This window comes from Gossypium hirsutum, chromosome A10 (genome assembly GCF_007990345.1).
Source record: "Gossypium hirsutum isolate 1008001.06 chromosome A10, Gossypium_hirsutum_v2.1, whole genome shotgun sequence".
NCBI lineage: Eukaryota > Viridiplantae > Streptophyta > Magnoliopsida > Malvales > Malvaceae > Gossypium > Gossypium hirsutum.
In genome coordinates this window covers 93,430,581-93,458,449 of record NC_053433.1, presented here as the reverse complement: position 1 = coordinate 93,458,449, position 27,869 = coordinate 93,430,581, and the positions used below count along the sequence as shown (strand labels likewise).

The window sequence follows — 27,869 nt, the reverse complement described above, 5'->3', positions numbered from 1 at the left end:
AGTGAATGAAAAATATGAGAGAATTTTCATTGTTTAATTTTCACTTACAATGTACTATTTATAAACTCCTTTACATTCAATTAGTAAATGTATTACATTCAATAAATTAAGTTTTTTTAATTACTTCATTTAATGATTTCCTGATTATAAATGAAGTAAAAAAATTTATCTCATTACTTTAATATGTTTAAAGGGATTATAGACATCCATTTAATGTATTTACAACAAATTATATAAAGTAAAACGTTTAAATTGTAGTTACATTTTGTTTTCTTGCTAGAGAAAATCTTAGAAAAAGTGAACAATTCCAAAAATCTTCCAATGCAGTTAAAAACAAAATCTTGAAAAGGATAATTTATCATATCCAATGCTAGTATAGGTTTTTTTAGCTCTACAAATGGAATAAAAAAACTGTCATTATCTCTTTTCTTATTTTTATTTCATTTTTTCAAATATAATATAACATGCCGGATTTTTAACTCCGCTTGTGAAGTTAAAAAACTATACTGACAGTAGATACTAATCCATACATACACACATATATATGATGGGTATCACTCACCTAAGCATCGCTGCTGCGACTCGCTTGAGTGATTCACATGCCTTAAGCAGGTCGAACTCTGAATGGGCGGATGAAATGAACAGTCTAATCCCGACAGGAAGGGGGCATTTATCGAGAGTTGATCTTTTTGAAGCCATTACAAAAATGGATTCTTGTTTCAAGGCCTGTGAAATGTAAATGTTTTCAATCAGGTATCTATATCCACTTTTCTATGTTACCTGGACTCGAGAATGTCGGTCACATTTCAATATGTCTGAATTATATGTTGTCTGAACTTTATTTTCCGTGAAATATCTATAACTGAGACATTTGAATAGGAATATGAAAATATGACCCTCCATAGATCTTCCAAACGTATGAAAAAATTTGAATATATTGACGTTGGAAACATACCCATATCCGCACCCACAATCAAGTAGAGTAGCATAGACTTGTATTACTTGAATTCAGATGTCTTAGTTACAAGTATGTTCCCGATACAGGAATATTGAATTTTTCCTATGTGCTTAGGTCTTTGGAAAGTCAAGTCATCTACATATCTAGAAATATGTCGGACACAGGTATTTCAAGAAAATGAAAGAGTTAAAGCAACAATGATTTTTAAGTTGTATATAGATTTAGAAAATCATATATGCATACTCATGTACGAATATAAAATATTTCAAGAAAAATAAAGATTCAGAATAATATAACCTCGCCGCTACTAATAAGAAGGAAACATGAGAATGGTGTACTTACACGATCAGCAATGTCTTCAAGTAGCTGGAGGTCACTTTTCATTGAACCAGTTGATTTTTCAAGCACAAGGAAAACAATCGGTGATTCTGGATTGCTTGCTATTGAAAGCCCCCGGATATCAGAGAGTCCTGTGTTTTCACAACAAGTTCAAAACCGAAGTGATTAGATAAATTACACAATAACCACCGAACAAAGGATCGCACTACAAAATACAACAACGTGCTTTGTGATCCGATGTTAGCATATTGCAGAGATTAATCAGAAAAAATATCAATTCCTATCACAAGTTCAGAACCGGAAATGGTTTGGTCAATTATACAACAATCATAAAAAAATTGTCTGCATTTTTATCTACTATGAAACAAGGGCTTGCACTAAAAGAGACACTGATGTGCTTTGTGACAAGATGTTTGCATGTTACAGAGGTTAATGACATTTCAGCTTCTATTTAGAACCAAAAAAGGTTTTGTCAACCATAAACATTGTATGTACTTTTATCTACTATGGACTACTGACCAATGTAACAGACAAGTTGAAACCAGAGGACAAGAGCATCATCACAGAAACAAAGGAAATCCTTAAAACCATACAAGAAAGAAAATGTTAAGCTCAAAACCAACCTTTCCATAAAATGGCAATGTTTTCCTTCAGCTTTGATGTCAGATCAGGATTTTGCTCTAAGATGTCAATAGCAGTAATTGCAGCACTAGCCAAATATGGGGGTAAAGATGCAGAGAAGACGTAGCCAGAACTGCTCAACCGCTGCCACCAATCATAGAATTACCATTAACATTTTACAAGTGTATTAGGAGTCTATCCAGGGTGGTTGGTACCATACAAACATATACAAATAAATAAATAAATATATATATGAGCAACATTTGAAAAATACTGATATAAAAGATGGTATACGTAAACACACCGATATACACGTTACGATACTAGAACAAAAAAGGTAAATTCACTAGTATAGTCTTGACTATTTTGAGTCTATCTACTAAAAATAATGTTTATGATGAGTAAAACTAGGTAGAGCTTCCAATATTCAACAATACTAAAAGGTCATAGACTACATACTTGATGATCAATGACACGAGCACTTCCAGTGCAGAATCCTCCTTCTGTTGCCAATGCATGTCCCATGGCAGCAGTAACAATGTCTATCTTCTCTATCTGCAGTACGTTCAACAGTTAGTGACCAACAAAACCAAGCAACCATAAAATAGTAACTTAAAAAAAATATAAACACACCGGAACCCCGCAGTATTCAGTGAGACCCCTTCCAGTACGACCAAGTACACCGAATGAGTTGGTCTCATCCAATAAGACACGGAAGCGATACTTCTCTTTCAACTTGATGATCTTGTCCAAAGGAGCTATTTGACCCGAATTCTACATATTTAACCAACAAAATGTTAGATATGGTGAGACTACAATTAGGAAAATCAGTAAGAACCAGCCAATACAAGGTATCATCAACTTTGAACCATTGGACCTCACAGTTTTTTGCTCAAAAGGGCCCTCCTACATTTTTTCCAAGTCTCCTCATATGTACCACTATTTTACAAACATGCAGTAGGGTAAAACAAATAGTAAACAATTAACAAATTTCCGTTAAGAATTATTCCCTAAGAAGCCAAAGAATGATAGTTGCTTTTTGGCAAGTATGTAATCCTAAGCAATTTCGTTAAGAAAAAATATATATTCTCTCTGCAGCATCACTATTGCTTTATTATAGCACTCACCCATCATATTTTGTTCTGACTTTGATGTATTAACAAAAGATGGGCATGGTTTAAATGAGAATGTTGTAATAGATCATAATTATGCAAGGAAGTAGACGTCTGGAATGAATGTACAAAGTCCATTGCATTGACATGCAATGCCACAAGCATGTTGATTTTACAAACGTGCACCAAACAAGTTCTTGTCATACAACTGTATTTATTAGCCAAATCCTACAAACACGGCTATTTATGTAAACATGGGCACGCTAAGGATACAATCGTTGAAACTTGTGAGAACTTGACATAACATACCTGATACACAGATTCAACCACAATGTAGCGCCGTAATTTCTTAGCCCGCTTATTCTGTGCTGTAATTTTCTCAAGAGTTTTTTCCAGAGAATCCATATCATTGTGCTTGAAATAAACAATGGTGCTTCTAGAAAGGTAGAGGCCATTTTGTATTCCCCAATGGACTCCCTCATCCCTGGATAACCAAAAACAAAACAAAAAATGTAACTAATAAATAGGATACAAATCTATGCCTTAAATTCTGTAAAATTGTAATATTAAAAGAAAAAGTACACTTTTATGCTAAGAAAGGTGCAATAAAATAAGACAACTCAAAAAACAATTTGGGCCCCTAAACACCTTTCAAAATTCAGCAGCTGACAAAATGCACACAAAGGACAATAAACCCAATCTTCATATGCTTTCCTCCAAGCATACAAAAATGCATTCTACCTAAAGTAAATAATTTTATGATTTTGCTTAACAATTCTAAACCATGTATCACATTAATTAGTTTAGTTTTTAAAATATTGTAAAGGTGGGGTCTCACGTATCAGGAAGCCCATTGCAGAATATATTACAATCTGGCCTGTGAATAACATCTACTAGTAAGATGATCTAACTGTCAATTCGGTAAAAGAAAAAGCCCCACAGAATACAAAAAGCAGGAGGGAATCTAATTTCCATTCTTGGGAATTCCAAGTGCATCATGCGATTAAAAAAATATGAACAAAAGACAAGAGTAACAACCAAAAATTTCACAAGTTATTCATACCACAGTTTACAATGTCAAACCTAGGATAATAGCCATATATGTATCCATTTAAGGTAATGACATTTTTCACTTACACAACAATTATGTCGCCCTTTTTACAAAAACATGGGATTGCACTGAACAAGGTGGAAAGCCCATAAGAATAGAGGATAGAATCATGTGTTCCCAAAAAATTTGCAATTCTGGCCTCACAATCAAGGTGGACATCTGAATAAGAGAATCATCACAATCTGAATCTTGTTATTATAGAAGATTTAGAAAGAGTCTCCAAAAACACACCATTCAAAACTGTATAAGTATTGATGATTACCAATTGTGCCATAGAATCCACGGGGACCACAAGATCCAACACCATATTTCTCCAACGCAGAAGTACATGATTCCTGGTAAACACATTTTATTTCATGGCCAAAGAAACAAAACCTTGAGAATTAGTCATTATAACTTTCCCAATTTTTTTAAAACATATGTTTCTCCTTTGCGAAACTATCTTTTAATATTACTTAACAGCCTACATAAACACCTCTTTGATAAGGTAAATGGAAGAAAAGTGTATGTTTCAAGGAAAACTTAGAAAGGATTATAATCATGCTATCTTGGTATATGGTTTATTTATTTATTTATTCTCTCTTCCTGTCGACCAAATGGTAGAATAAATTAATAATAACAATGCAATTCTTACAAGTAACTTATCATGCCCTACAAATCCGAGATAATTTGCAGAAGCAAAATTCACAACTTCTTTCCCATTGATTATAGTATGGGGCCCTGCAGCACTGCATAGAGATGAACTAATAAGCTATGCCACTTCGGAAAAAAAATCTGCCTTAAGTATTTAAACTACTATAACAAATCATGAGAATTTATCAAAATTTTATAAAATCTATTGTAAAAGTATACATCAGTAAATATAACCTAAGGAATAACTAATAATTATGATTCCACATGAAAAGAAAAATGGAGAAGAAAACATAAAGGGCAGAAAAAAGGAAATGTGACACATTTTTTTGGAAGAAAAAATAAAATAAATATATTTGGTTGAAATGTGTATCTCCCAAATCTTCAAAGCAAGACTAAGCATATTAACTCGAACCATATATTTTTTTAAAGAATCCAATAAAATTAACGTAAAACTGACAGTTATACTCGCCTTTCCAACACTGGAGGTTCACTCAGCATCTCTTGCGTGATAGGAGGAATAAGGGATTCTGGGACCCATTCATCACAAAGCTCATCTATTTCCTACAAAAATGAAGAGATCTTTCAGAATGTTAGGCTGATGCAACATCATCTAAATAAAATGAATAATAAGTAAAAAGTAGAACAATACAAGGATGAAGAAAGCATATCAATAGTAGAACGGCACAAAGTTAACATCTGACACAAATGCACCATATTTAACTTAATATAAAAGGAAAAAAACATATCAATTGTCAAAACTTAAAACACAAAAAGGACTTGATCCAACATAAGTCATCAAACACTTAAGAAGAAAGTTTCAAGCTCAAACATAAAGCTCAAAGTGTATATGGCTACCCTTGTGACAATCCTTGATGACGTGTGTATTCAAACTTGAAACTATTTATTTAATAAAATATGATTTGTGGAAGACTGAAAAGACAATTTGAAGTAAAAAGAATTAAACATTGCAATGTATCTACATACATTTTAGGTTAGGGGTTTTATTGAGCCAAGCACAACTCGAAATTCAAGGATGGGATTTTGGTTTAAAATTGATTCAGTTTTACTTCTAAAGCTCAAGCTTGTTTCAAGATAAAAATCAAATTGCTCAAACTCACTTAAGTAGGCTTGATTAAGCTTGTTCATCTAGTAAAAAAAAAAGTGTGAGTCCCATGATGAGCTTCAAACTCAATTATATATGCTAAAGCTCAAGATAAAATAGAGATTTGTCAGTGCCAATTAAAATAGAAATATTTGATTAGGCTCTTCAGTCATTCAAGTCAAGCATTAGGATACTCAAATTCAATTAGCTTGATAACTCGAGCTTGAGCTTTACTCAACAATGTCCAAGTCAAATTTGAGTAGTTTACAAATCATACCAAGCAGCTTGCAAGTACAAGTGTCTCATTTAGATCCCTATGTTTAAAGGAGTAAAGAATAGTTTGTTATTGTTGAACCTTCGAGTTATAGCCATTAATCAAATGTGGTCAAGAAAGGATTTTGGTTAGAAAAGGCGCCGGTGCCTAACAGTTTTCACGGACATATTGGCCCAAATCCTAGGTACAAAATACTTAATAGAAATATAGCAGTCATGAATTCCAAGAATTATTACCCAAGCCTACATAAACTTGAAACAATATCTATCCATGGAAACATTAATTAGAAGTAGAATTGCAACAAAACCTTCTTTGTCAATGGCCGTTTAGGAGGCTTGTAACTTTTCTGGGAAAGCAGAAAAAAAATTACCACCAAAAGAAGAACTTCCACAAATAAATGCCCTGTAATAGAAAAAAAAAGAAAAGAAATAAAAGACAATGTATTGTAGGAATATTCTGTAAATATTTTAGGAATATTTTGTAGATATTTTTTTTATTAAAATCCCTTATTTTAAGGGATCATATCTCCTATTTAGTATCTTTCCTAACTTAGAGTTTCCTAAAGTAGTGTCATAGGTTGTATATAAAAACTCTGATTTATGTTCTATTTAGTATAAAATACTCTGATTTCTACATGGTATCAGCTTAGGTTACGATTTCTTTTTCAACCTAGACCATGCCCGAAACTCCTTCTCCTACTTCGGAGATTACTTCAAATCCAGAAAATTTTTTTGGTTCCGATGCTCCATCAGATTCGTCTGGTCTGACTATCACCTGCCATCGATTGAATGGCAACAATTTTCTTGAATGGTCCCAGTCAGTTAAGATTTTTCTCTTGGGCAGAGAAAGATTGGACTACGTTACTGGTGAAATCAAGAAGCCTGCTGTGACTGATGCTGGTTTTGCTAAGTGGATGCGTGACAATGGTCAGGTTATGACTTGGCTCCTTAATTCCATGACCCCGAGTATAAGCAAAAACTTTCCTCTTTACACCACAGCCGCTGAAATTTGGAGTGCAGTCCGCGAAACCTACTCTAGCACGGATAACATTGTTGAATTATATCATGTTGAAGATCAAGCAGCCACCCTTAAACAAGGAACCATGCCTGTTACTCTCTACTACAATACCCTTACTGCTCTTTGGCAACAATTAGATTTGTATGCACATTATGATTGGGTAGATCCAACAGATGCTGCTCTTTATCAGCAAATTGTTACTCAACAAAGACTTTTTCAATTTCTCCAAGGCTTAAATAAGGACCTGGACAAGGTTCGCGGCAGGGTCCTGGCTATTTCTCCTCTTCCCTCCCTTCGAGAGGCTTTCTCTATGGTCAAGAAGGAAGAAAGCCGAAGGTGTGTGATGCTGTCTGATGAACCATATTCCACTTCTGAGAGATCTGCCTTACTGACCCATCAATCATCTCCCTCTTCCAAACGGGGGAGACCTTGGTGTCATTGCAAAAAGCCCGGCCACTCTAAGGAGAAGTGTTGGAAGCTTCATGGTAAGCCTCAGGACTGGAAGTCCAAGCACTCTCGAGATAATAAATCAAGCCTTGTCGTTGCCACCTCTGTCACTAGTTTCACTAAAGAACAGATTGCTGAACTTCAAAAACTATTTGGAAAGTTTCAAGGGTCTTGTGAAGGTAATCTGGTCATAAAAGATCCAGAAGGTAACCTTTCTTCTATTGCATTTTTCTCCTCCTAGTTGACTCCTAATTGGATCCTCGATTCTGGTGCTACGGATCATATGACTGGTAACAAGGCATTGTTTCACAATTTTTTCCATACCTTTGGTAAAGCTGTCAAAACGGCTGATGGTACCTTGTGCAAAATAGAGGGACATGGCATTGTTATTCTCAATGAACAGATTGCACTTAAAAATGTTCTCTTTGTACCAAATCTGGCGTGCAATCTCATCTCTGTTAGTAAATTGTCCACAGATTTGCACTGCTCTGTAATTTTTAATGATCGCGATTGTACTTTGCAGGCACTGAACTCGAAGAAGATGATTGGTAAGGCCAGCTTGCATAATGGTCTCTACATCCTCCCTGCCTCTCCTAAAATCGAGATCTCCAAGTCATTTACCGCTTTAGGAAAAGTTGATACTGTTATGTTATGGCACTTTCGTTTAGGCCATCCTAGTTTCCAATACCTTGCAAAATTGTTTCCTGCTCTATTCATTAATAAAAGGCCTAATTCTTTTTCTTGCAAAGTTTGCTCTCTTGCCAAACATACTAAATCATCTTATTTTCCTTCTACATACAAGCCTTCTTACCCTTTTTCTTTGATCCATAGTGATATTTGGGGCCCTTCTCGGGTGAAGAATGCTGATAATTGTAAGTGGTTTATCACTTTTATTGATGATCATAGTAGGATAACTTGGACTTATTTGCTGAAAGATAAATCTGAAACTGCTAGTGTTTTTGTGCAATTTTATAACATGGTTCTCACTCAATTTGGGTCTAAAATCCAGCTCTTTAAATCTGATAATGACAGTGAATTTTTTGCTAGGTCTTTAGGTGATTTTTTTAAGGAAAAGGGCATAGTTCAGATTAGTTCTTGTGTTGGAACCCCACAGCAAAACGGCGTTGCCGAAAGGAAAAATAGGCACCTTCTTGAAGTTACTCGTTCTCTTCTATTTACCACTAATGTTCCTAAATATTTGTGGGGGGAAGCCTTATTAACTGCCACATATTTAATCAACCGGATGCCTAGTAAGGTTTTAAAATTTCAAACGCCTCAATCTATATTTTTGCAGCACTTTCCTCATTTTAAGCCTATCTCCTCCATTCTGCCACTTAAAATTTTTGGCTGCACTGTTTTTATCCAAAATATTGCTCCTAATAAGTCCAAGTTAGATCCTAAGTCTTTAAAATGTGTATTGGTTGGGTATTCTTCACTTAAGAAGGGTTATAAATGCTATCATCCTCCTTCTAAACGATTTTTCACCACTATGATATAACATTTTATGAGCAGGATTCCTATTTCACTCAGGCTGAAATTCAGGGGGAAACATGGAGTGATTTTCAGCCACAACAGGTATCTCCTTCTAATCTTCATTCTCAACCTTCAGAATTGCCATCTTGTTCGCCATTACCTGCAGATCTGTCACCTGTGAATGCTCCCATTGATTCTCCTGTAGTACCTATGACTAATTCACCTACACCCACTTTAAACACTCTTCCTGAAAATACACCTATTCCAATTGACAGTCTTCAAAAAACACCATCACCCAAACAGCTTCGTGTCTACACAAGAAAAAGAAGACATATCCCTGAGACTGTTTTGCAATCTGATTCTTACCGAGAATTGGATTTGGGTCCAGCTGCCGAAATGGAAGAAGAAATCAGTAAGTCCACTACTCTAGATGACTTTCCTATTGCTATTAGAAAAGGGGTTAGACAGTGTACCAAGCATCCTATTGAAAAATTTACTGGTTATAATTCATTGATGCCGTCTTTTCAAGCATTTACAGCAACTTTGGATAAAGAACAGGTTCCCACAAGCATAGCTGAAGCTCTAAAGGATCCAAAATGGAGAAGGGCTGTTGAAGAGGAAATTTGTGCACTAGAGAAAAATGCTACTTGGACCATTACAGACCTTCCTCAAGGAAAAAAGGCTGTCGGCTGTAAATGGATCTTTGCTGTAAAGTATAACTCCAATGGCAGTATCCAACAATACAAAGCTAGACTAGTGGCCAGAGATTTCACGCAAACATATGGGATAGACTTCACAGAAACTTTTGCACCTGTGGCAAAGCTTAACACTATTCGAGTACTCCTAAGTTTGGCTGTAAATTGCGATTGGAAATTACACCAACTTGATGTAAAAAACGCATTTCTTAATGGCAAGCTTGAGGAAGAAGTCTATATGCAATTGCCACCTGGCTCAAAGTCTATTGAAGGTAGCAACAAGGTTTGCAAGCTCAACAAGTCTCTATACGGGTTAAAACAATCACCCAAAGCTTGGTTCGAGAGGTTCACTAAAGTCATTCTTCAAAATGGCTACAAGCAGTCCCTTGCCGATCATACGCTTTTCATCAAGGTAACTTCTACAAATAAGAAAGCTATCCTAATTGTGTATGTGGATGACATCATTCTTACTGGTGATGATGAGGAAGAGATTAGCAATTTGAAGAAGTTGTTAAACAGGGAATTCGAAACCAAGGACTTGGGAAAGCTAAGGTATTTCCTAGGAATGGAGGTGGCAAGATCAAAAGAAAGACTTGTGATCAACCAGAGAAAGTATGTACTTGATTTACTCAAAGAAACTGGTTTTCTTGGCTGTAAGCCGGCTGATACACCAATGGAGGCAAACTTGAGATTCAATAAAGAAGATGAGTCCTTAGTAGACAGAGAGAAATTTCAAAGGTTAGTTGGGAAACTAATCTACTTATCCTTGACAAGGCCAGATATAGCTTTTCCCGTAAATGTGATAAGTCAACACATGACTAATCCTACTGAAGAGCATATGGCAGCAGCAAATAAAATTCTCAAGTACTTGAAGAAAACTCCAGGACACGGCTTAATGTTTAAGAAGACACAAGACAGAACTGTTAAGATTTTTACAGACTCTAGTTGGGCTGGAGATCTCACTGAAAGAAGATCCACTAGTGGGTACTGCACTTTTGTTTGGGGTAACCTTACAACTTGGAGAAGTAAGAAACAATCTGTTGTTTCAAGAAGTAGTGCTGAAGCTGAATTTAGAGCACTAGCTTTGGGGATATGCGAAGGAATTTGGCTACTTAAATTACTAAAAGAACTTGGCACAAATCAGGAGGATCACTTTGAAGTTTTGTGTGATAATCAATCTGCCATTCAGATTGCCAAGAACCCAATTCAACATGACCGAACAAAGCATGTTGAAATTGATAGGCATTTTATTGCTGATCAAGTCAACAAAAAGACAGCCACTCTTTCTTACATTCCTTCAGAAGGACAGATTGCAGACATTCTTACCAAGGCTTTGCCAAAACCTGTGTTCAATAAATTCTTATTCAAGCTAGGATTATACAATGTATATTCTCCAGCTTGAGGGGGAGTGTAGAAATATTCTGTAAATATTTTAGGAATATTTTGTAGATATTTTTTTTATTAAAATCCCTTATTTTAAGGGATCATATCTCCGATTTAGTATCTTTCCTAACTTAGAGTTTCCTAAAGTAGTGTCATATGTTGTATATAAAAACTCTGATTTATGTTCTATTTAGTATAAAATACTCTGATTTCTACATGTATACATGTCAAGTATGAATGAGAGAAAAGATCTATCTTGCTCCTGACTTTTTTTATTTTTTGAAGTATCCATGTCCAACATGTATCTCGACATGGGTATTGGGAAATGAGTCTCAAGGATCCTCCAAATACATAGAACTCTAGGAACAACTAACATTCTTGTGTCAGACACTCATCTGTTCTAATACTCACACTGGAATTCGACATAAAAAAATCTAGCATGATGTAAACAGGAGTTAAGAGTGTACCGCCTATGTGAACTCCAAACACCACAGCTCGTGCAGAAGGGGCATCCAAAGCAAAAGTGATCCAATTTAAAGTGGCATTAACTAAGTTTAATGCAGCTAATTCCATTGTTGTCAATAAGTCCACTGCACAAATAGAAAGTATTAGATGATGAACTTTGTTTTTTTTCTAAAGCAATGAGAAATCCACCATTAATTCATTTATTTGAAATGAATAAATGACTAAAATACAACAATTACTTCCAACATAATTTGAAAGAATTACCTAAACTAATCAGAATGAACAAAAAACAAAAATAGTTTACTAATATAAATCAACAACAATATTACACAGAAACAAAAAATGATGCAAAATATTGAAGGAGTAATCAACAATACAGCAAACTTCTATATTAAATGTTGAGATAGAGAAGAAAAAATTGAGTAATTTTAAAGTTTCAAAGGATTGATCTGCTAATCAGCTTAAAAGTCGAAAAAAAAAATAAAAGAACCTTAGGAGATCACTAAGATTTGATTGAGCAACTCAATATTAGAGAATTGGGCATGTAGAAATTCAACTCAAAATCATTAAAAAATAAAGAATCCGACAGAAGTGAAAAGTTAAGTACCTGATGCGAGCTCCGACAATCCTCTTGATTCAGTTTATAATATTTTATAGGTATTTATATTGGTTTGAGAGTTTGGCTGGCTTTTAATTTGACGACGAAGAAGAAGAAACCGACGACTACGGCCACGAGGAGGAGATTTAGAATTTTATGACGCACATGACAATAGAACAATATTGAAAGAAAGAAAGCTAGGATAGTTCTCTTTATAAGTGAAACCGGACCAACCAGTTGGACTGAAAATTCTTATTGTTATGTATTTATTATTTTATTATTTTATCTATTTTATGTATTTACGTGTGTAAATGTTTTTTTATGTTTTATATATATATTTAAATTTATATATTTATAATTGTTATATATTTATCAGAATTTTCTAATTTATTTAAAAGGAATTTTGAAGTTTTTTAATATTTTATATAGAATTAGAGTCAATTTGATAGAAAGTATAAAATTTAGGGACTAAATTTATTATCGTACCAGTTAAAAATTATCATGTCACCTTCATTAGGAGTTAAGTCAATTAACAGCCGAGTGCCTAAATAAAACAATTTTGAAGCATTAATAACTAAATTGTAATTTTTTAAAATTTAGTGATCAAAACAAAAAGTTATGTTTGAATCAGTGATTATTATGCTTAAAAATATAAAATTTCCTTCATCAATCAAAATTTTCATAAGCAACTTGGCAAGTTCGCATAGAGTGTGCAACTCAGTATCTACACTTAAGGACAAAATATTAATAAACCAAGCAAAGCTACAAACAGGAGAACAGTGTAATTAATATGTTCATCTACTTAAGCAATTCTGCACATTAAGCACTAATGACATGACTAAAGAACAGATGAGTGAGCTAGAAGATATTCAGATGAAGGCTTGCATCGAAGAGCTTTTAATACAATTGAAATAAAGGACAGAAGGAAACAGTTTATGATTCATCAAACAATTAAAGAAATCTAATATCATGAGCAGGAAACAGGGTAAACTGCAAGGTTGAAAGCTCAGAGATTAAATAGGACAACTAACAGCACGACTTGTTCAAAGAATGGAATTAGGTACCAATGAGAAATATTTTATAAGGAAATAGATTAAAGGAGAGAGCCATATTTCCATTTGGTTCAAAGAACGGGAATAAAGTAGTAAACTAGTAATACTATGATTATCGTATCTGTTTGAAAGGAATAAGATCAAGGAATATAAAAATAATTGAAGCTTTCAATTAAGATAATGCCTACTTTAACTATATTGCATCAAGTAGGTTGAAAAAATGACCATATGAGGAATCCAATGTGCTAATCAGAATTAACAGCAGCAGTGAAATCTAAGAGTTTGCATCTGATTACTGGGCATACATACCCACAGCCAGATCTAGTAGCTTTGGGGGCGGGGGGTAGCAGAGTTGGACATGGAAATCACCAATGAAGCCTTTAAAATTATCCTAACATGATGTAAAAGAAAAGGTCGGGAAAAATTATACAAATAGCAGTGTTACTATTATCTTGCTGCTTCTGCAGAATAGCCATTTTATGAACCAAACAAATAATCACTCTTCAACTTATCAGATCGCAACAGCTACATACAACAAGACAATGTAGACAAACCTGCAGAACTCCAACCAAGTACTTTACAAGGCTTTTATAGACACCTGTTGCAGAACCAAGTTGCACTAATATCTCGGACTCCCACAGCGACTAAAGTGCTTATTCCAGTCCTCTCGAAGTCCTATCTGTTGAAGGAGTGAAAAATCGTAAAACACTCCTTCTTTCGCGAACCAACACATAGAAGAATCAAAGAAAAAAAAAACAACCATCCTTGGATCTTTCTATTATCAATTAGACAAACAAAAACCGTAGAATGAGATAAAATATGCATCATAAATGAGTCCTACGCAAGGTTCCATAAAACCGAGATAATTTTGAGACTATGAAGCATGACAGCAACAGCATGTCGATCAAAGAATACATCTAATGCAACGATTGAAAGATATCTTCGTCAAGGAATCCATAAGCAACATACTTACAAGACGGAAAACACATTCAATTGAATACACAGATGATGTTGGACTAATATGCAATTTCTGTACCAAAATTTACTCCCCAAAATGAAAATATTTGCCACATATCCAAAGTTCCATTAAGAATAAACTATCATCTAGAATACCCGAATTCATTAAAATATATTTATGTATATAAATATGAAAAGAATGTAAGATTAATGATTTAATCAATAGTTAAGGTAGAAAATTGAGAAAAAAAGACTTACCCAGAAGTACTTCTGAATTAGATAGCAATATTTTCCAGATATGAAGAAGAAAAAGAGCATGGAAGCAGCTAAACCCTGGGTTTTATTAAACTTCCATTGTTAACCAAATAGAGTTTTGAATATTTGATTATAGTGCTATTAAACTACACTGTGGTCCGTGGGTCACTGAATTATATGTGAAATTCCATTCTGATCTTTAAACTATGAAAAATTACAATTTAGCCATTCAACTATTTGAGATTATATATTTTGTTCACCCAATGACATGGCTTTTATAATTGGTATATATATCACGTCAATTTGCTTTTAGTTCTAAAATATTTAACCCTCAACATTTATAAACTATAACAATTTAGTCTTAATTTTAAAATTTTTAAAAATTATAAAAAAAAGTTTAAAAAATTTATAATTAAATTAAACTATTACATAAACTATTTCATTTTATATTAATTGTATAAAATTAATTAAATAATATTATAACTGGTATATATATCATGTCAATTTGCTTTTAATTCTAAAATATTTAACCCTCAACATTTATACACTATGAGAACATTGAAAAAAGACAATCAAACAGCATTTGTATAAGGTAATAATTATCAAACAATTTGTCAAAGACAATTTTTAAATTCTGTAAGCTAACCCAAAACAAAAATTCAAAAGAAAAAAATAATTATTCAGAACCAGAATGCATTGAGAAATCAACTAAGACAATAAATGAACAAGAAATTGGTTTTTAGAGAATATATCCAACACATCTTTTTTCAGTCATAAAAACCATCAACCAATAAGCAAATCAAAATTATGTTAATCTAAGGGTTGCGACTAGAACCTATTCACTTAATAGATTACAACTCAATTCCCCTTCATGTAAGGCTAGGTAACACAGATGAATATAATTCTATTTTAACCAAAATCCAAGTATTTTCACCACATGGATATATCAATAATCACACAAAACTTCCCATTCAGCTGATATACAGAGATACCATGGGTCTATCTAAAACTTCCAATCAAAATCCATTTGCAAATCATACCCAACAGAACACAAACAATCCCAACTAAGTTCATCGATGACCTCCATTCAAAACTATTTTAAAGAAAATATACCCAATCCTTACTGATGAATGCAAGCACCTTGAAGTATTAAAAAGAAAACATATATGCATACACGAATCATGACAATCTCCACCGTATATGATCATGAAACCCAAATCGAGAAAAACCTTTGCAATTAGCAAATCAGTTGAAATTCTTCAATTCGTCAATTACTATCAATATTAACAAGCATCCCAATTAGATTTTTTTTAAAACTAGAGTACAGATTTTTTAAGAAAACTACCAAATGAACTCTACATGCGTCACAACTCCCACCGGGTTTCTAGAAGGCTAGAACTAAAATCAAGCCAACACGGATGCAGTAAACAATTTACATACGGATGCTTTTTGTTTAGGCAATCGGTATTCTGCTAAGCAAAGATTTAAAAGAAATAGACAATAAAACAAAAGCTATAACAGAGGGAAACAAACAATCCAAAAATAAAGAACAACATATAGTAGACGATAAACAAACAAAAAAGAAGAACAATACCGAGATCTATAGATTTGAAAGACGGGACGAAACAGTGATTTCTAAAGCTGAAAACCAAAAACCCTAAGAAAAACCCACTGAAATACAAGTAAAGAAGCATGGATCTGAAACTAAAACAGAGATTGATACCTGAAATGAGTCTCCGATGAAGCAGCGGATTTCAAAAATCACAAAAACCAGAAACGGCAGAAAAACTTAGGGTTTCTCTCTCACGAAAACTCTCTTCCTATTATAGCGTGTGTGTTTTTTGGCCTGTGGTTACCCAAAGCTAAAAAAGAATGACAGGAAAATTTTGAAAAGAGACCGAGAGTGAGAGTGAGAGAGAATCGGCGAAGAAATGGGGAACTATGGATTGAATAGATATATGACGTAAGACGCTGGAAGGTGTGGAGGCAGAGGCAGAGGCAGCGGCAGCGGCAGCGACAGCGGCTTGTTAGAAAGAACAATAAAGGAGGAAGAGAGAAAAAGAAAACAAAGAGAAAGAAGAAAAATAGTAGAATTATTGGGTTTAGTACCAACCAATTTCCGAAATTATTTATAGAAATGGGCCATTTTAAAAATAACAATAGGTATTGATCGAAAATTTAAAAACGAAGTAGATGCGATTTCAAGGGTTAATTTTATAAAACGTTTCTATTTCAATGTTTTTTTAAGTAAAAACACATTGATGTGGACACGCTTTAATAAAAAATCGCTGATAAAAATGCACTTGGAAAATAAAAAGTATAAAACAGCCCAACCTATTTTTCACACCAACACCAATTTTTATTATTCTTTTAAATTTCTCTCTAAATTTATTAAAAAAACTCTCAAAGTTCTCTAAATTTTTTATTTTTATTTGAATTAATATTATTTTTTTATAATTTCTAAGAAATTTAATTGTGTTAGCAATGACTATATATTCTACTTAAAGCATTTAAAAATAAATAAATTTTATCTCGATAAAATAATTTTTTCCGAACACATCACATCAAATTTATTTTTTCAGAATTAATCTGGTCAAAATTATTTTTTCCAGAACAATACTCAGCAATTAAAAAATCAAACCCTAAAATCCTAAACAATTAAAAACCTAATAGCCTAATTTAAAATTTCCTAACCCTAATCAAATCCAAAAACCCTAAACCTAAATCCTAATTTGCAAATAACTCACTAGAGATTACACGGCCAAAAGTGCATCCACATCAACGCACTTTTGCCTAACACAAGGAAAAAAAACCCTGACGTAAAAATATTTTTCTAGATTATTCTCTGAAAACACGTCCACGTCAATGCGTTTTTGGGTTTTCAGTCCATACCTATTATTATTTTTAAAAACGGCTCATTTACGTAATTAATTTCAGAAATAAGCCTTTATTGATACTAAACCCGAAAAAGAAAAAGGAGAAAAGAGGAAAGAATAAAGGGAGAACCGAACATGAGCAAGATGCATGAAGAAAGAGTTTTTATATTAATAAAAGGACCCATCTGACTAACTAAATCAAGGCTCAAAACCTAAGAATCCAAAACCCCATCAGACTATCCCATTAGGATAGTAAGTTGAAAAAAAAAACAATTATTCCACATCATTAAGCTGAAGTTCTATGGTAAGATTAAGAAACAAGAGAAGAAAAAAAAAGTAGTAGCTAAATAGTGTTTTAAAGATACAGTAGGAGCATCATTAGTGCCATCTCCAGTTACAACAACATTCCCCTCTTTCTTATTGTTTGCACAAGCAAAAGTTTATCAATGGGCAATAATCAGCATATTGTCCATGCATAATAACATAATTAATTTAAATATTCTGTTATTGTTTTTAAGCTGCAAAAAAGTTCAAAAAATGAATGGAGAAGCAAAGCATACAAATATTTGCTCAACAACTTTTTTCTCTTTGCGAATCAGATAACAAACTCAAAACTTTCCCTTTAAATAGATTAGGCTCCGAAGTGTTCACATCTGGCGGTAGTATCCCACTCTCTAAAGCACTTGCCTTCATTGTTTTAGGATTGTCACCAATGACCAAGCGTACCACCTAGGGCACACGGATGGAAAACAAAAGTCTCCAATTGATCATATTAAGATAAATAATCAACCTCCAACAACGTAGACCACAAAAAGACCAATTGTTCCAATGTGAGCAAAATGAAAAGAAAGCAAACAAAGCAGTATACCACAAGCAAAAATCATCTTCAAGCATCATTAAAAACAGAAGTCACTAACTATGATCAGGTTTAAGTTCTAATATAATCAGAATTTATGTAGACACAAAAATTAGCACAACATGAACATTTCAAATGTGACCAAACTACCTTCCTACTACAACACTCTTTCAGTAAGGTTCTTGCAATGCTAAAATACAAAAGTAATGACTCAATTAAGTTTTCTGAACCCTCAAAAATAGTCCAGTTTAGAAATCAGATCAGGGCTTAGGCAAGTTGGATTTTAATTGCTAAATAAACAATGAGCCCCAAAATATAAAGATGCGAAATGCTTTATCTTACAAGAGAACTCACAATATATTTAGCCCACAATGTAAGAGAATGGTAAACATGAACACAGCTGAGAAATGTCCCAGCATTTCTATTTAATGAGCTTACATCCCTCTCTTATAACAAATGAAACTAAACCGTACTAAAATGCCCCTATAGAAAAATGAGCCTAAGTCAAAATTAAAGGGCAAAAGTGAGACGCAAAAAATGAAGATAATAAAAAGAAAACGGATTGCACTTGCAACATCAAAATACACACAAACACAAAGGTCATATGCATCGGAGCCTCTGGTAGTGTAAATAAAATCATAAATTCATAAAAGTTCAGGAGGCCTATTGCAAAATATATTACAATCTGGCCTATGAATAACATCTACTAGTAAAATGATCTAACTGTTAATTCAGTAAAAGAAAAAGCCCCACAAAATACAAAAAACAGGGGGGAATCTAGTTTTCATTCTTGGGAATTCCAAGTGCATCATGCGATTAAAAAAAAAAGAACGAAAGACACAGTAAAAACAACCAAAATTTTCACAAGTTATCTATACCACAGCTTACAATGCCAAACCTAGGATAATAGCCATAAATGTATCCATTTAAGGTAATGACATTTTTCACTTACACAACAATTATGTCGCCCTTTTTACAAAAACATGGGATTGCACTGAACAAGGCGGAAAGCCCTATAAGAATAGAGGATAGAATCATGTGTTCCCAAAAACTTTGCTATTCTGGCCTCACAATCAAGGTGGACATCTGAATAAGAGAATTGTCACAATCTGAATCTTATTATTATAGAAGATTTAGAAAGAGTATCCAAAAATACACCATTCAAAACTGTATAGGTATTGATGATTACCAATTGTGCCATAGAATCCACGGGGACCACAAGATCCAACACCATATTTCTCTAACGCAGACGTACATGATTCCTGGTAAACATATTTTATTTCATGGCCAAAAGAAACAAAACCTTGAGAATTAGTCATTATAATTTTCCCTATTTTTTTAAAACATATGTTTCTCCTTTGCGAAACTATCTTTTAATATTACTTAACAGCCTACATAAACACCTCTTTGATAAGGTAAATGGAAGAAAAGTGTATGTTTCAAGGAAAACTTAGAAAGGATTATAATCATGCTATCTAGATATATGGTTTATTTATTTATTTATTCTCTCTTCCTGTCGACCAAATGGTAGAATAAATTAGTAATAGCGATGAAATTCTTACTATCATGCCCTACAAATCAGAGATAATTTGCAAAAGCAAAGTTCACAACTTCTTTCCCATTGATTATAGTATGGGGCCCTGTAGCATTGCATAGAGATGAACTAATAAGCTATGCCACTTTGGAAAAGAATATGCCTCTTAAGTATTTAAACTACTATAACAAGTCATGAGTATTTACCAAAATTCTATAAAATTTATTGTAAAAGCATACATCAGTAAAAATAACCTAAGGAATAACTAATAATTACGATTCCAAATGAAAAGGAAATTGGAGAAGAAAGTATAAAGGGTTGAAAAAAGGAAATGTCACATATTTTGTTTGGAAGAAAAAATAAAATAAATATATTTGGTTGAAATGTGTATCTCCCAAATCTTCGAAGCAAATATTAACTCGAACCATGTATTTTTTCAAGAATCCAATAAAATTAATGTAAAACTGACAGTTATACTCATCTTTCCAACACTAGAGGTTCACTCAGCATCTCTTGTGTGATAGGAGGAATAAGGTATTTTGAGACCCATTCATCACAGAGCTCATCCATTTCCTACAAACAATGAGGAGACCTTTCTAAATGTTAGACTGATACAACATCATCTAAATAAAATGAATAATAAGTAAAAAGTAAAACACTACAAGGATGAAGAAAGCATATCAATAGTAGAACGACACAAAGTTAACATCTGACACTAATGCACCATATTTAACTTAACATAAAAGGAAAAAAACATATCAATTGTCAAAACTTAAAACACAAAAAGGACTTGATCCAACATAAGTCATCAAACACTTAAGAAGAAAGTTTCAAGCTCAAACATAAAGCTCAAAGTGTATATGGCTACCCTTGTGACAATCCTTGATGACGTGTGTATTCAAACTTGAAACTATTTATTTAATAAAATATAATTTGTGGCAGACTGAAAAGACAATTTGAACAAGTAAAAAAGAATTAAACATTGCAATGTATCTACATACATGTTAAGTTAGGGGTTTTATTGAGCCAAGCACAACTCAAAATTCAAGGATGGGATTTTTGTTTAAAATTGATTCAGTTTTACTTCTAAAGCTCAAGCTTGTTTCAAGATAAAAATCAAACTGCTCAAACTCACTTAAGTAGGCTTGATTAAGCTTGTTCATCTAGTTAAAAAAAATAAGTTTGACTCCCTTGATCAGCTTCAAACTCAATTATATATGCTCAAGCTCGAGATAAAATAGAGATTTGTCAGTGTCAATTAAAATAGAAATATTTGATTAGGCTCTTCAGTCATTCAAGTCAAGCATTAGGATACTTGAATTCAATTAGCTTGATAACTCGAGCTTGAGCTTTACTCGACAATTTCCAAGTCAAATTTGAGTAGTTTACAAACTATACCGAGCAGCTTGCAATTACAAGTGTCTAATTTAGATCTCTATGTTAAAGAAGTAAAGAATAGTTTGTTATTGTTGAACATTCGAGATATAGTCATTAATCAAATGTGGTCGAGAAAAGATTTTGGTTAGAAAAGGCGCTGATGCCTAACAGTTCTCATGGATAGGTTGGTCCAAGTCCTAGGTACAAAATACTTAATAGAAATATAGCAGTCATAAATTCCAAGAATTATGACCCAAGCCTAAGGTATTCTCTAATGATCTATGTACCGTTCTGCCCTCGGCAATATCCTCTCCTTGGCTTATTTTCTTCCTCGATTTAAGATTATGATTTTCTATCACAAAGATAGTAATTGCTTTAATAGGTGGTCAAACTGTTAAAACATAAACCCTAAAAGCAAAAACAAACATGGACACAATATAGTACTAAAACCACCAATCCAACAACTATGAGGAGAAATATGTTACATCATTCATAATTCACCAGCCATTGGTTTTTGAAAGTAATACCTTGCTTTCTAGAAGAATATTTCTCTGAAAATTTGGTGTCGTTTGATCTTTGTGGTTTCTATGAAGAAAAAAATTAATGCCATGGAACTTTTCTCCTCAACTGAAGCTTGAAAACCCAATGATCAAACTATTTCAGGTCTTGACTTCACATAATAGATGATTGAACAAATTACGTAGTGTTCCACTTATAAGAATCCACAATGCCAACTAGCATTGAAACAGAAAAATTGTTTATGAAATCATACATTTGCCTAAAAAGTTCGTTCTCTATACTCCTAAAGTGAAACTTTTAAACTCTACAATTGAAATATGCCATGTGTATTATTTTTAATAAGCCTTAAAAAGCTCTAACTGCCCTGGTAGAATAAAAAAACTCTAGCAAATGTGCATGATACAATATTCCTTCTCACAAATCAATGTTTGATGTAAAATCACATATCATAATAGAAAGCTAACAAATCACATATCATAATAGAAAGCTAAAAAATGTTATCATATTAATTTGCTCAATATTAATGAATGATTAACTAACTAACTAACTATTATATCTACTTTAACATAAGCAAAATGATCCCAGTCCTATTGAAGACATTAAGGAAACAAGATAGACATGCACAAAAGATACCTGCAAATGCCTTGTAGGAACATGTGTAAATGGCAAATACATGAAGACAAAAAAATAGATAGTTGCAAGTTGAATATTAAACTTGGTTACCTAACTATCTCATTGACAACATGGTATTAGAATAAGTTTTCAATTTGATTCCATTAACTATCACCCCATTTCCATTAATGTCTTCACCTAGTAATGGGATTTATGTACAATGCTTCTGCAGCCCATTAAACATCAATGGAAGATAACAATTAATAACCAGTCAAATGACTGAAATCTAGCCCTTTCAGCTTTGACTTAAGGATGAAGCGTTGCGGGAAAATAAGCACAACCTGCAAATAGAGCATTGTAACATAAGAAAGCGAGAAACTTACAAAAGCACCTTTTTTCAAATAAAAAGCATCATAAGCCTTATGCATTGCTTGAAAACCAAAATAACTAGCATTGAACACTCCATTAGATCTTGCAAAACCGGAAAGAGCATGTAATGCCCCAAGTTTTAATTTATGTTTTGATTAAATATGAGACACAAATATATGTCTGCCTCAGTGGGTAAGTGTTCTGGGAAGTGTTTGAGAGGTCTCAAGTTTAAGCCTTAATTTGGGCAAATTTTGTATTTTTTTTATGACTAAAGCCCTATCCCTAGTCAATAGGCTTATATTTATTGGTTGCAAAAATTCATCAAAATAGGTCTGCTGGTTTGATGGTTAAGATGTATGAAGGGGTGATGGAGGTCCTGTGTTCGCATCTCAGTGGAATTGAAGAGTGTAATATCTTTTTGCTTCTAGATGTACTAGGCGTGTAGATTGGGGGTTAAACTCATTTTTTGACGTTTAGTTTTCTCCCAACTTGGCCGAATTTTTCCCTTTGATTTCCCCTCTCTTTTGCCGAAATTTGCCTTTCTCTTTCTTTCCTATTTTCAATTTCGTTTTCAACTCATATTGGTTGCACATCGTAGTTCACACGTTCGATAAGTTTTGGCTTTCGTTTAGCCTTATATTGTTTCTTTTTCTGAATATTGATTAAGAGTGATTTCAGTTGGTTTTTAGGTGGTGGTCGAGGGGCTGGAGATCAGCCATTATTGTTTTAAGGGTGCGAAGTCTTCGTCTCAATCGAAGGTGAGCTTGTGATAGAGTATCAATGGTCAGTATTGCTATGTTTTTTATTGAAAGACGATTTAAGTGACTGAAATTGGGCTTTGGATTGTCGATTTTAGATTCTGGAGTGCTCGGGAGTGTTTAGGCATCAATATAGACACAGGTGTGTACTCAGAAACACAGAAAACGAGAATCGACAAAAGCTAAAAAATGAAACTGTCGACGCCACACGGGCGACCACACGCCCGTGTGGTAGGTTGTGTGGCAGCCACTGGTGTGTGGCAGCCACGGGCGTGTGATCGACGAACTAGGCCATGCGTGCGTGACATAGACGCATGACACGACAGTGTGATAGTCAATGAGGTCGTGTACGAGATACGAGCTCAACCAATTGGGTCGTGTGGGCTCACACAGGCGTGTGGAATTCTGGGTCAGGCCGTGTGATCCACACAACTAATGCCAATTTGGGCTGTGTGGGTCCACACGGACAGGCCACATGGTTGTATGAGCCTAATTTTTTGAGATACTCTAAAAGGTTACTCGGGTTGCTCTAGTTGACTGGGACCTATGGTAAGGTCGGTAAGAGTTACTCGACCCCTAATTACGTGATCTGACTATGTGATATATGTGTACTAGTATGTTACTCTTAGCATGTATGATCTGTTAACTGCATATTTGCACGTCATGTATTGTATGTTGCATTGCACTAGGGTTGGGTTATTGTATATGGAAGAAGTATTCTGAAAGGCTCTTAAGCTTGATTTCTGGCAACACAGCAGCAAATATCTGATTATGTGTCGTATTTCGGTACAACATGGTGTGTAGGGATGGGGCGGTCGATTTTATCCCCATATAGTGTGTAAGGTTGGACGGAGTTAGTGTATAGAGGCTGATGGGTAGGACTTTATTATTCTGCTGTATTATGCATGATATATTTGAGAAGGGCTAAGGCCCGTTCATATCTAATTCTGTATCTGAGTGGACTAGGGTTCACACCGGTTCTATAAAAGGCTCAGGCTTGAGTTATCTGATATTTGGATGTTTGCATGATTTCTGCTATTGTGTATATTTTCTGAAGGGATTCCACACTGAGTTTGCAAAAACTCACCCTCTTCTGTTTAATTTGTGTAAGTAATCCCCAGAATTGACGATTTGGTGCAACAGAGGACTCGACGCTGGCCACACATATTTAGACTGTTTTAAATTCAGTTCCGGTATTTATTTCTTTTAAATTATGTTCTGGGTTGATTGATGTAATTTGAAACTTTATGGACTTTATTTGGTCTTTTTTTTAACTATTTATGGGATTTTGGAATAAACTCGGTTTTCCTAAAAGCTAATGTTTTCGTACACGATATAGTTCCTGAAAATTTATTGGGTTTTCAAAAGCTTCCGCGCAAATGAAATGTTTTAAATCAAATTAATTAAAACACGTTTTCCCAAACTAAGTAAGATTTATAATTGAGACGATTTTAAGGCTAATGCGTTTTCAAAAACACTTTCATGTGACATTGCCGGATTCGACCATAACGTTCAGGCCGGGTTTGGGGTGTTACAAAGCAAGCCAAAGCACCACAATACTATTTACACGAGATACTAAATAGTAGCATCCACCAACTGAAAACAAGGCATACAAGCTCTCAGAATATCTGCAATCACAAGAAAACACAAAAAGGATAATCCACAATCAACTTCACCTTCTGAAAATCAATATAAGAAGAAAAAAAATGAGAACATTACATTGATGAGTAGAATATGGACGTTGGATTAAAGCAAAACAAAATGGAAGCCTACAATGCAACATTGGGGTCCTTCAAAATAATAACTGAAAGCCTGTTAGAGCAAAAGCATGGGGAGAATAGTCCCAAGTTAAATAAGATATCATGATTCTCCATAAATCTAGAATGCAAAGCAACATCACAGGAACTTTAAAAAAAAGTAACAGCAAGACAATTATATCTTATTCCATAATATAGGGCTTAATGCGACAATGGGAATTGTACCAACTTCAAGATAAAACAAATAATAAAAAAGTTAGCATTTAAACATCAAAAAATTAAATCATAACGACAGAAGATACCCATATTTCAGGCCACTACCAGGAAGATAAGATTGTCTCAAAATATGACTCTAAACATTGTCCAATTAAGATTGATTTTATATAGTATCGCATATGGAGAAACCTCAACTTTAAATGTAGAAAATCCATTCAGATAACATAATAAACAGGCAAGCATTATAAAATTTTCAAATTTTCATTCCAAATGAAAGGAGAGATGTGGAACTCCTCTTAAGAATATATGAATTCATAAAACTGAAATCAGATATTAAATTCACATATATAACTTTTTTATGAGAAAAATGCCAGCTCCACCCCTTCAAATTCATGAATAACAAGGGAAGTACTAAGTGATCAAAGCAATACTACATGAGATGGCTTCTCTTAATATGTTAGTTGAAACCTCAAAAGTCTGCACGTATTAAAATATGCAAGCGGCTGATCTTAAAGCTTGATATGGTCAAGGACAGCTCCCATTGAAGAATAATAGATTTACATTGAGAAAGAAGGCAGAGATTTTGTTGAAAGAAAATTTTGGCACTTTATAACAGCAGCCATCATCTACGAAAAATTTTCCTTTCCTAAAATATGATGTCTTAATTAGTCAATTTTTCCAATGCCGATTTCCGATCACCTTTCAGGAAAACAATACAACACCTGCATTTATACTGAACAAGTTATCGATATCACACAAGAGTCAAAAACTGAGTTCTGTTATCACCTACATGTCACATGTACACTCCAATTTGCTTATTTAGAACACTGAAAACTTTCAAAGAATTAACCTTCCCTATTCTTCATTATCAATTTAAAAACTATAAGGGACAGTATAAATGGACACACCCAAAATAAAAAAAAGGCGAATCATAAGGGATTATTATGATACTAAACCTAATACTTAGTAGCACAACTGAGCATTTGGCTCAATGGCGGGTGCACCTAATCCTTGAATTAGTAAGCAAAACCATTTAGTACCTCACAACACAAACCAATAAAATAAAAATAATATCAAAAACATTTCTGGGATCAAGTAGCCGGAAATGAAAATTCACCTGTAAAAGTACATCGCCGTGAAAATAAACGCCACATTGCAAACAACATAACCAGACAACGCCAACACTGCTCTATAACCGATAATCGTATCCAATGGCGCGAAAACTGCAATGTTACAGCACAATTAAAAAAAAAGCCCAAATAAATACACCTCTAATTCTTCAAATAGCGGACCTGTTCGCGAAAAGGCAAAAATACAAGCCGGCCATAAGGGCAGAAACGCGTAGGACTGCTCGTATTCATACCCGCACTGAGCGATCCGGACGAAGTAAACACTGTCCCAAATGACACCGTTCTCGATGGCGGAACCGAGAGAAGGGAGAAGAGGAGAAGGAAGAGGAGGATTGCGGCGGCAAGTTGGGTTGAGAGATGCGGAGGTGTCGTAAGGGGCGAGAAGGGTGCGCCATAAGATAGAAAGGATGAAAAGAACAAATCTCGAGAAAATGGCGGCTTTCAGCACTTTGGATTGGTGGGAACTGTTGAGATGCTCCAATTGAGATTTTGAAGTCATTTTTGGCCTTCACAATATTTAATAAATTGGGATTTAATAATTTAAGTTACAGGTGTGCAAAATTGGGATAAAGTCGAAAAATTCGGTTAATCGATTGAATTCAGTTAATCGGTCGGTTAATGAAATTAATTTAGTCGGGGTTGGTTAATAATTTTTTAAGTTTTCGGTTAACGGATAATTCAGTTCAAAATCGGTTGGTTAATCAAATTTTTTTGGTTTAATCGAAAAATTAATAAATAAAATTATAATATATAAATAGTCCACTATTCACTCAAATCCAATCCAACATAAATCAAAATCCTCAATCTAATATATATTAACCAAGTACCTAACTTAACCTAATTACCCAACCCAAGTAATTCGGTTAATTCGATTAATTCGGTTAATTCGATTAATTCAGTTAATTTGATTAAAAAACATATAATTTCGGTTCGATTAATTTTTTTGAAAAAAATTCGGTTCGGTTAACGGTTAAAAATTTTGAAGGGTCGATTAATTCGATTAATGTTATTTCAGGTCGGTTAACCGACTGAACACCCCTAATTTAAGTTATTTGAACTAATAATTAATTTAATCCTTAAATAAAAGAAATACTATCATTTTCAACCTTTTGTTTTTATTTTCCAAAACCGAATGAAAAGCCATACTTAGGGTGAAGTTTTCGTCCAAGTTTAATTTCATTAATGGTGAGCGATTTTGATATCGTTTTTGATGTTTTTGAGTTTGTATAAGTTTAATCTAGTTAGTTTGGGGTCAATTTGTAAAATTGTTAAAGGTTTAGGGATTTGTCATGAATGATTTTGAGGTGTTTTTTATTTTAATAGATTATTAAAGTTGATAGCTAGATATAATTATTTTGTTGGGTGTTTTTAGT

The 27,869-nt window shown here is 33.8% G+C and overlaps 2 protein-coding genes across 4 annotated transcripts; both read right to left on the bottom strand.

The window, feature by feature from the left end:
* Window positions 1–341: 341 nt before the first annotated feature.
* LOC107896900 (long chain base biosynthesis protein 1) lies at window positions 342–16,608 on the bottom strand. 3 transcript variants are annotated; one of them, XM_041079031.1, is made up of 15 exons: window positions 16,216–16,608; window positions 13,835–13,959; window positions 13,590–13,671; window positions 11,633–11,755; window positions 6,458–6,552; window positions 5,244–5,335; window positions 4,776–4,869; window positions 4,404–4,476; window positions 4,168–4,300; window positions 3,340–3,514; window positions 2,552–2,692; window positions 2,378–2,473; window positions 1,921–2,062; window positions 1,301–1,428; window positions 342–726 (listed from the first exon to the last, which is right to left on the bottom strand). In XM_041079031.1, exons 4-15 carry the CDS (start codon window positions 11,736–11,738, stop codon window positions 559–561), a joined length of 1,443 nt encoding a protein of 480 aa, XP_040934965.1. In that variant the 5' UTR covers window positions 11,739–11,755; window positions 13,590–13,671; window positions 13,835–13,959; window positions 16,216–16,608; the 3' UTR covers window positions 342–558. The 3 variants fall into 3 exon arrangements, with proteins under 3 accessions (XP_040934965.1, XP_016677686.1, XP_040934966.1); XM_016822197.2 differs by lacking the exon at window positions 13,590–13,671; XM_041079032.1 differs by lacking the exons at window positions 13,590–13,671; window positions 13,835–13,959 and having other exon boundaries at window positions 16,216–16,595.
* Window positions 16,609–24,806: 8,198 nt separating this feature from the next.
* LOC107895587 (GPI mannosyltransferase 2) lies at window positions 24,807–26,995 on the bottom strand. Its single transcript, XM_016820845.1, has 4 exons — window positions 26,659–26,995; window positions 26,484–26,589; window positions 25,113–25,183; window positions 24,807–25,021 (listed from the first exon to the last, which is right to left on the bottom strand). Exons 1-4 carry the CDS (start codon window positions 26,993–26,995, stop codon window positions 24,969–24,971), a joined length of 567 nt encoding a protein of 188 aa, XP_016676334.1. The 3' UTR covers window positions 24,807–24,968.
* Between the last annotated feature and the right edge of the window lie 874 nt (window positions 26,996–27,869).

Excerpts from the sequence above, each read along its gene's own strand:
- LOC107896900 (XM_041079031.1), bottom strand. The coding sequence starts at position 11,738 with ATGGAATTAGCTGCATTAAACTTAGTTAATGCCACTTTAAATTGGATC. Across the intron at positions 2,693-3,339 it reads TGGTTGAATCTGTGTATCAG|AATTCGGGTCAAATAGCTCC; the intron begins GTATGTTATGTC and ends TTAAATATGTAG. Across the intron at positions 2,474-2,551 it reads CTGAATACTGCGGGGTTCCG|ATAGAGAAGATAGACATTGT; the intron begins GTGTGTTTATAT and ends AACGTACTGCAG.
- LOC107895587 (XM_016820845.1), bottom strand. The coding sequence starts at position 26,995 with ATGACTTCAAAATCTCAATTGGAGCATCTCAACAGTTCCCACCAATCC. Across the intron at positions 25,184-26,483 it reads ACGGCGATGTACTTTTACAG|GACCCCAATGTTGCATTGTA; the intron begins GTGAATTTTCAT and ends ATTATTTTGAAG. Across the intron at positions 25,022-25,112 it reads TCCATATTCTACTCATCAAT|ATATTCTGAGAGCTTGTATG; the intron begins GTAATGTTCTCA and ends TTGTGATTGCAG.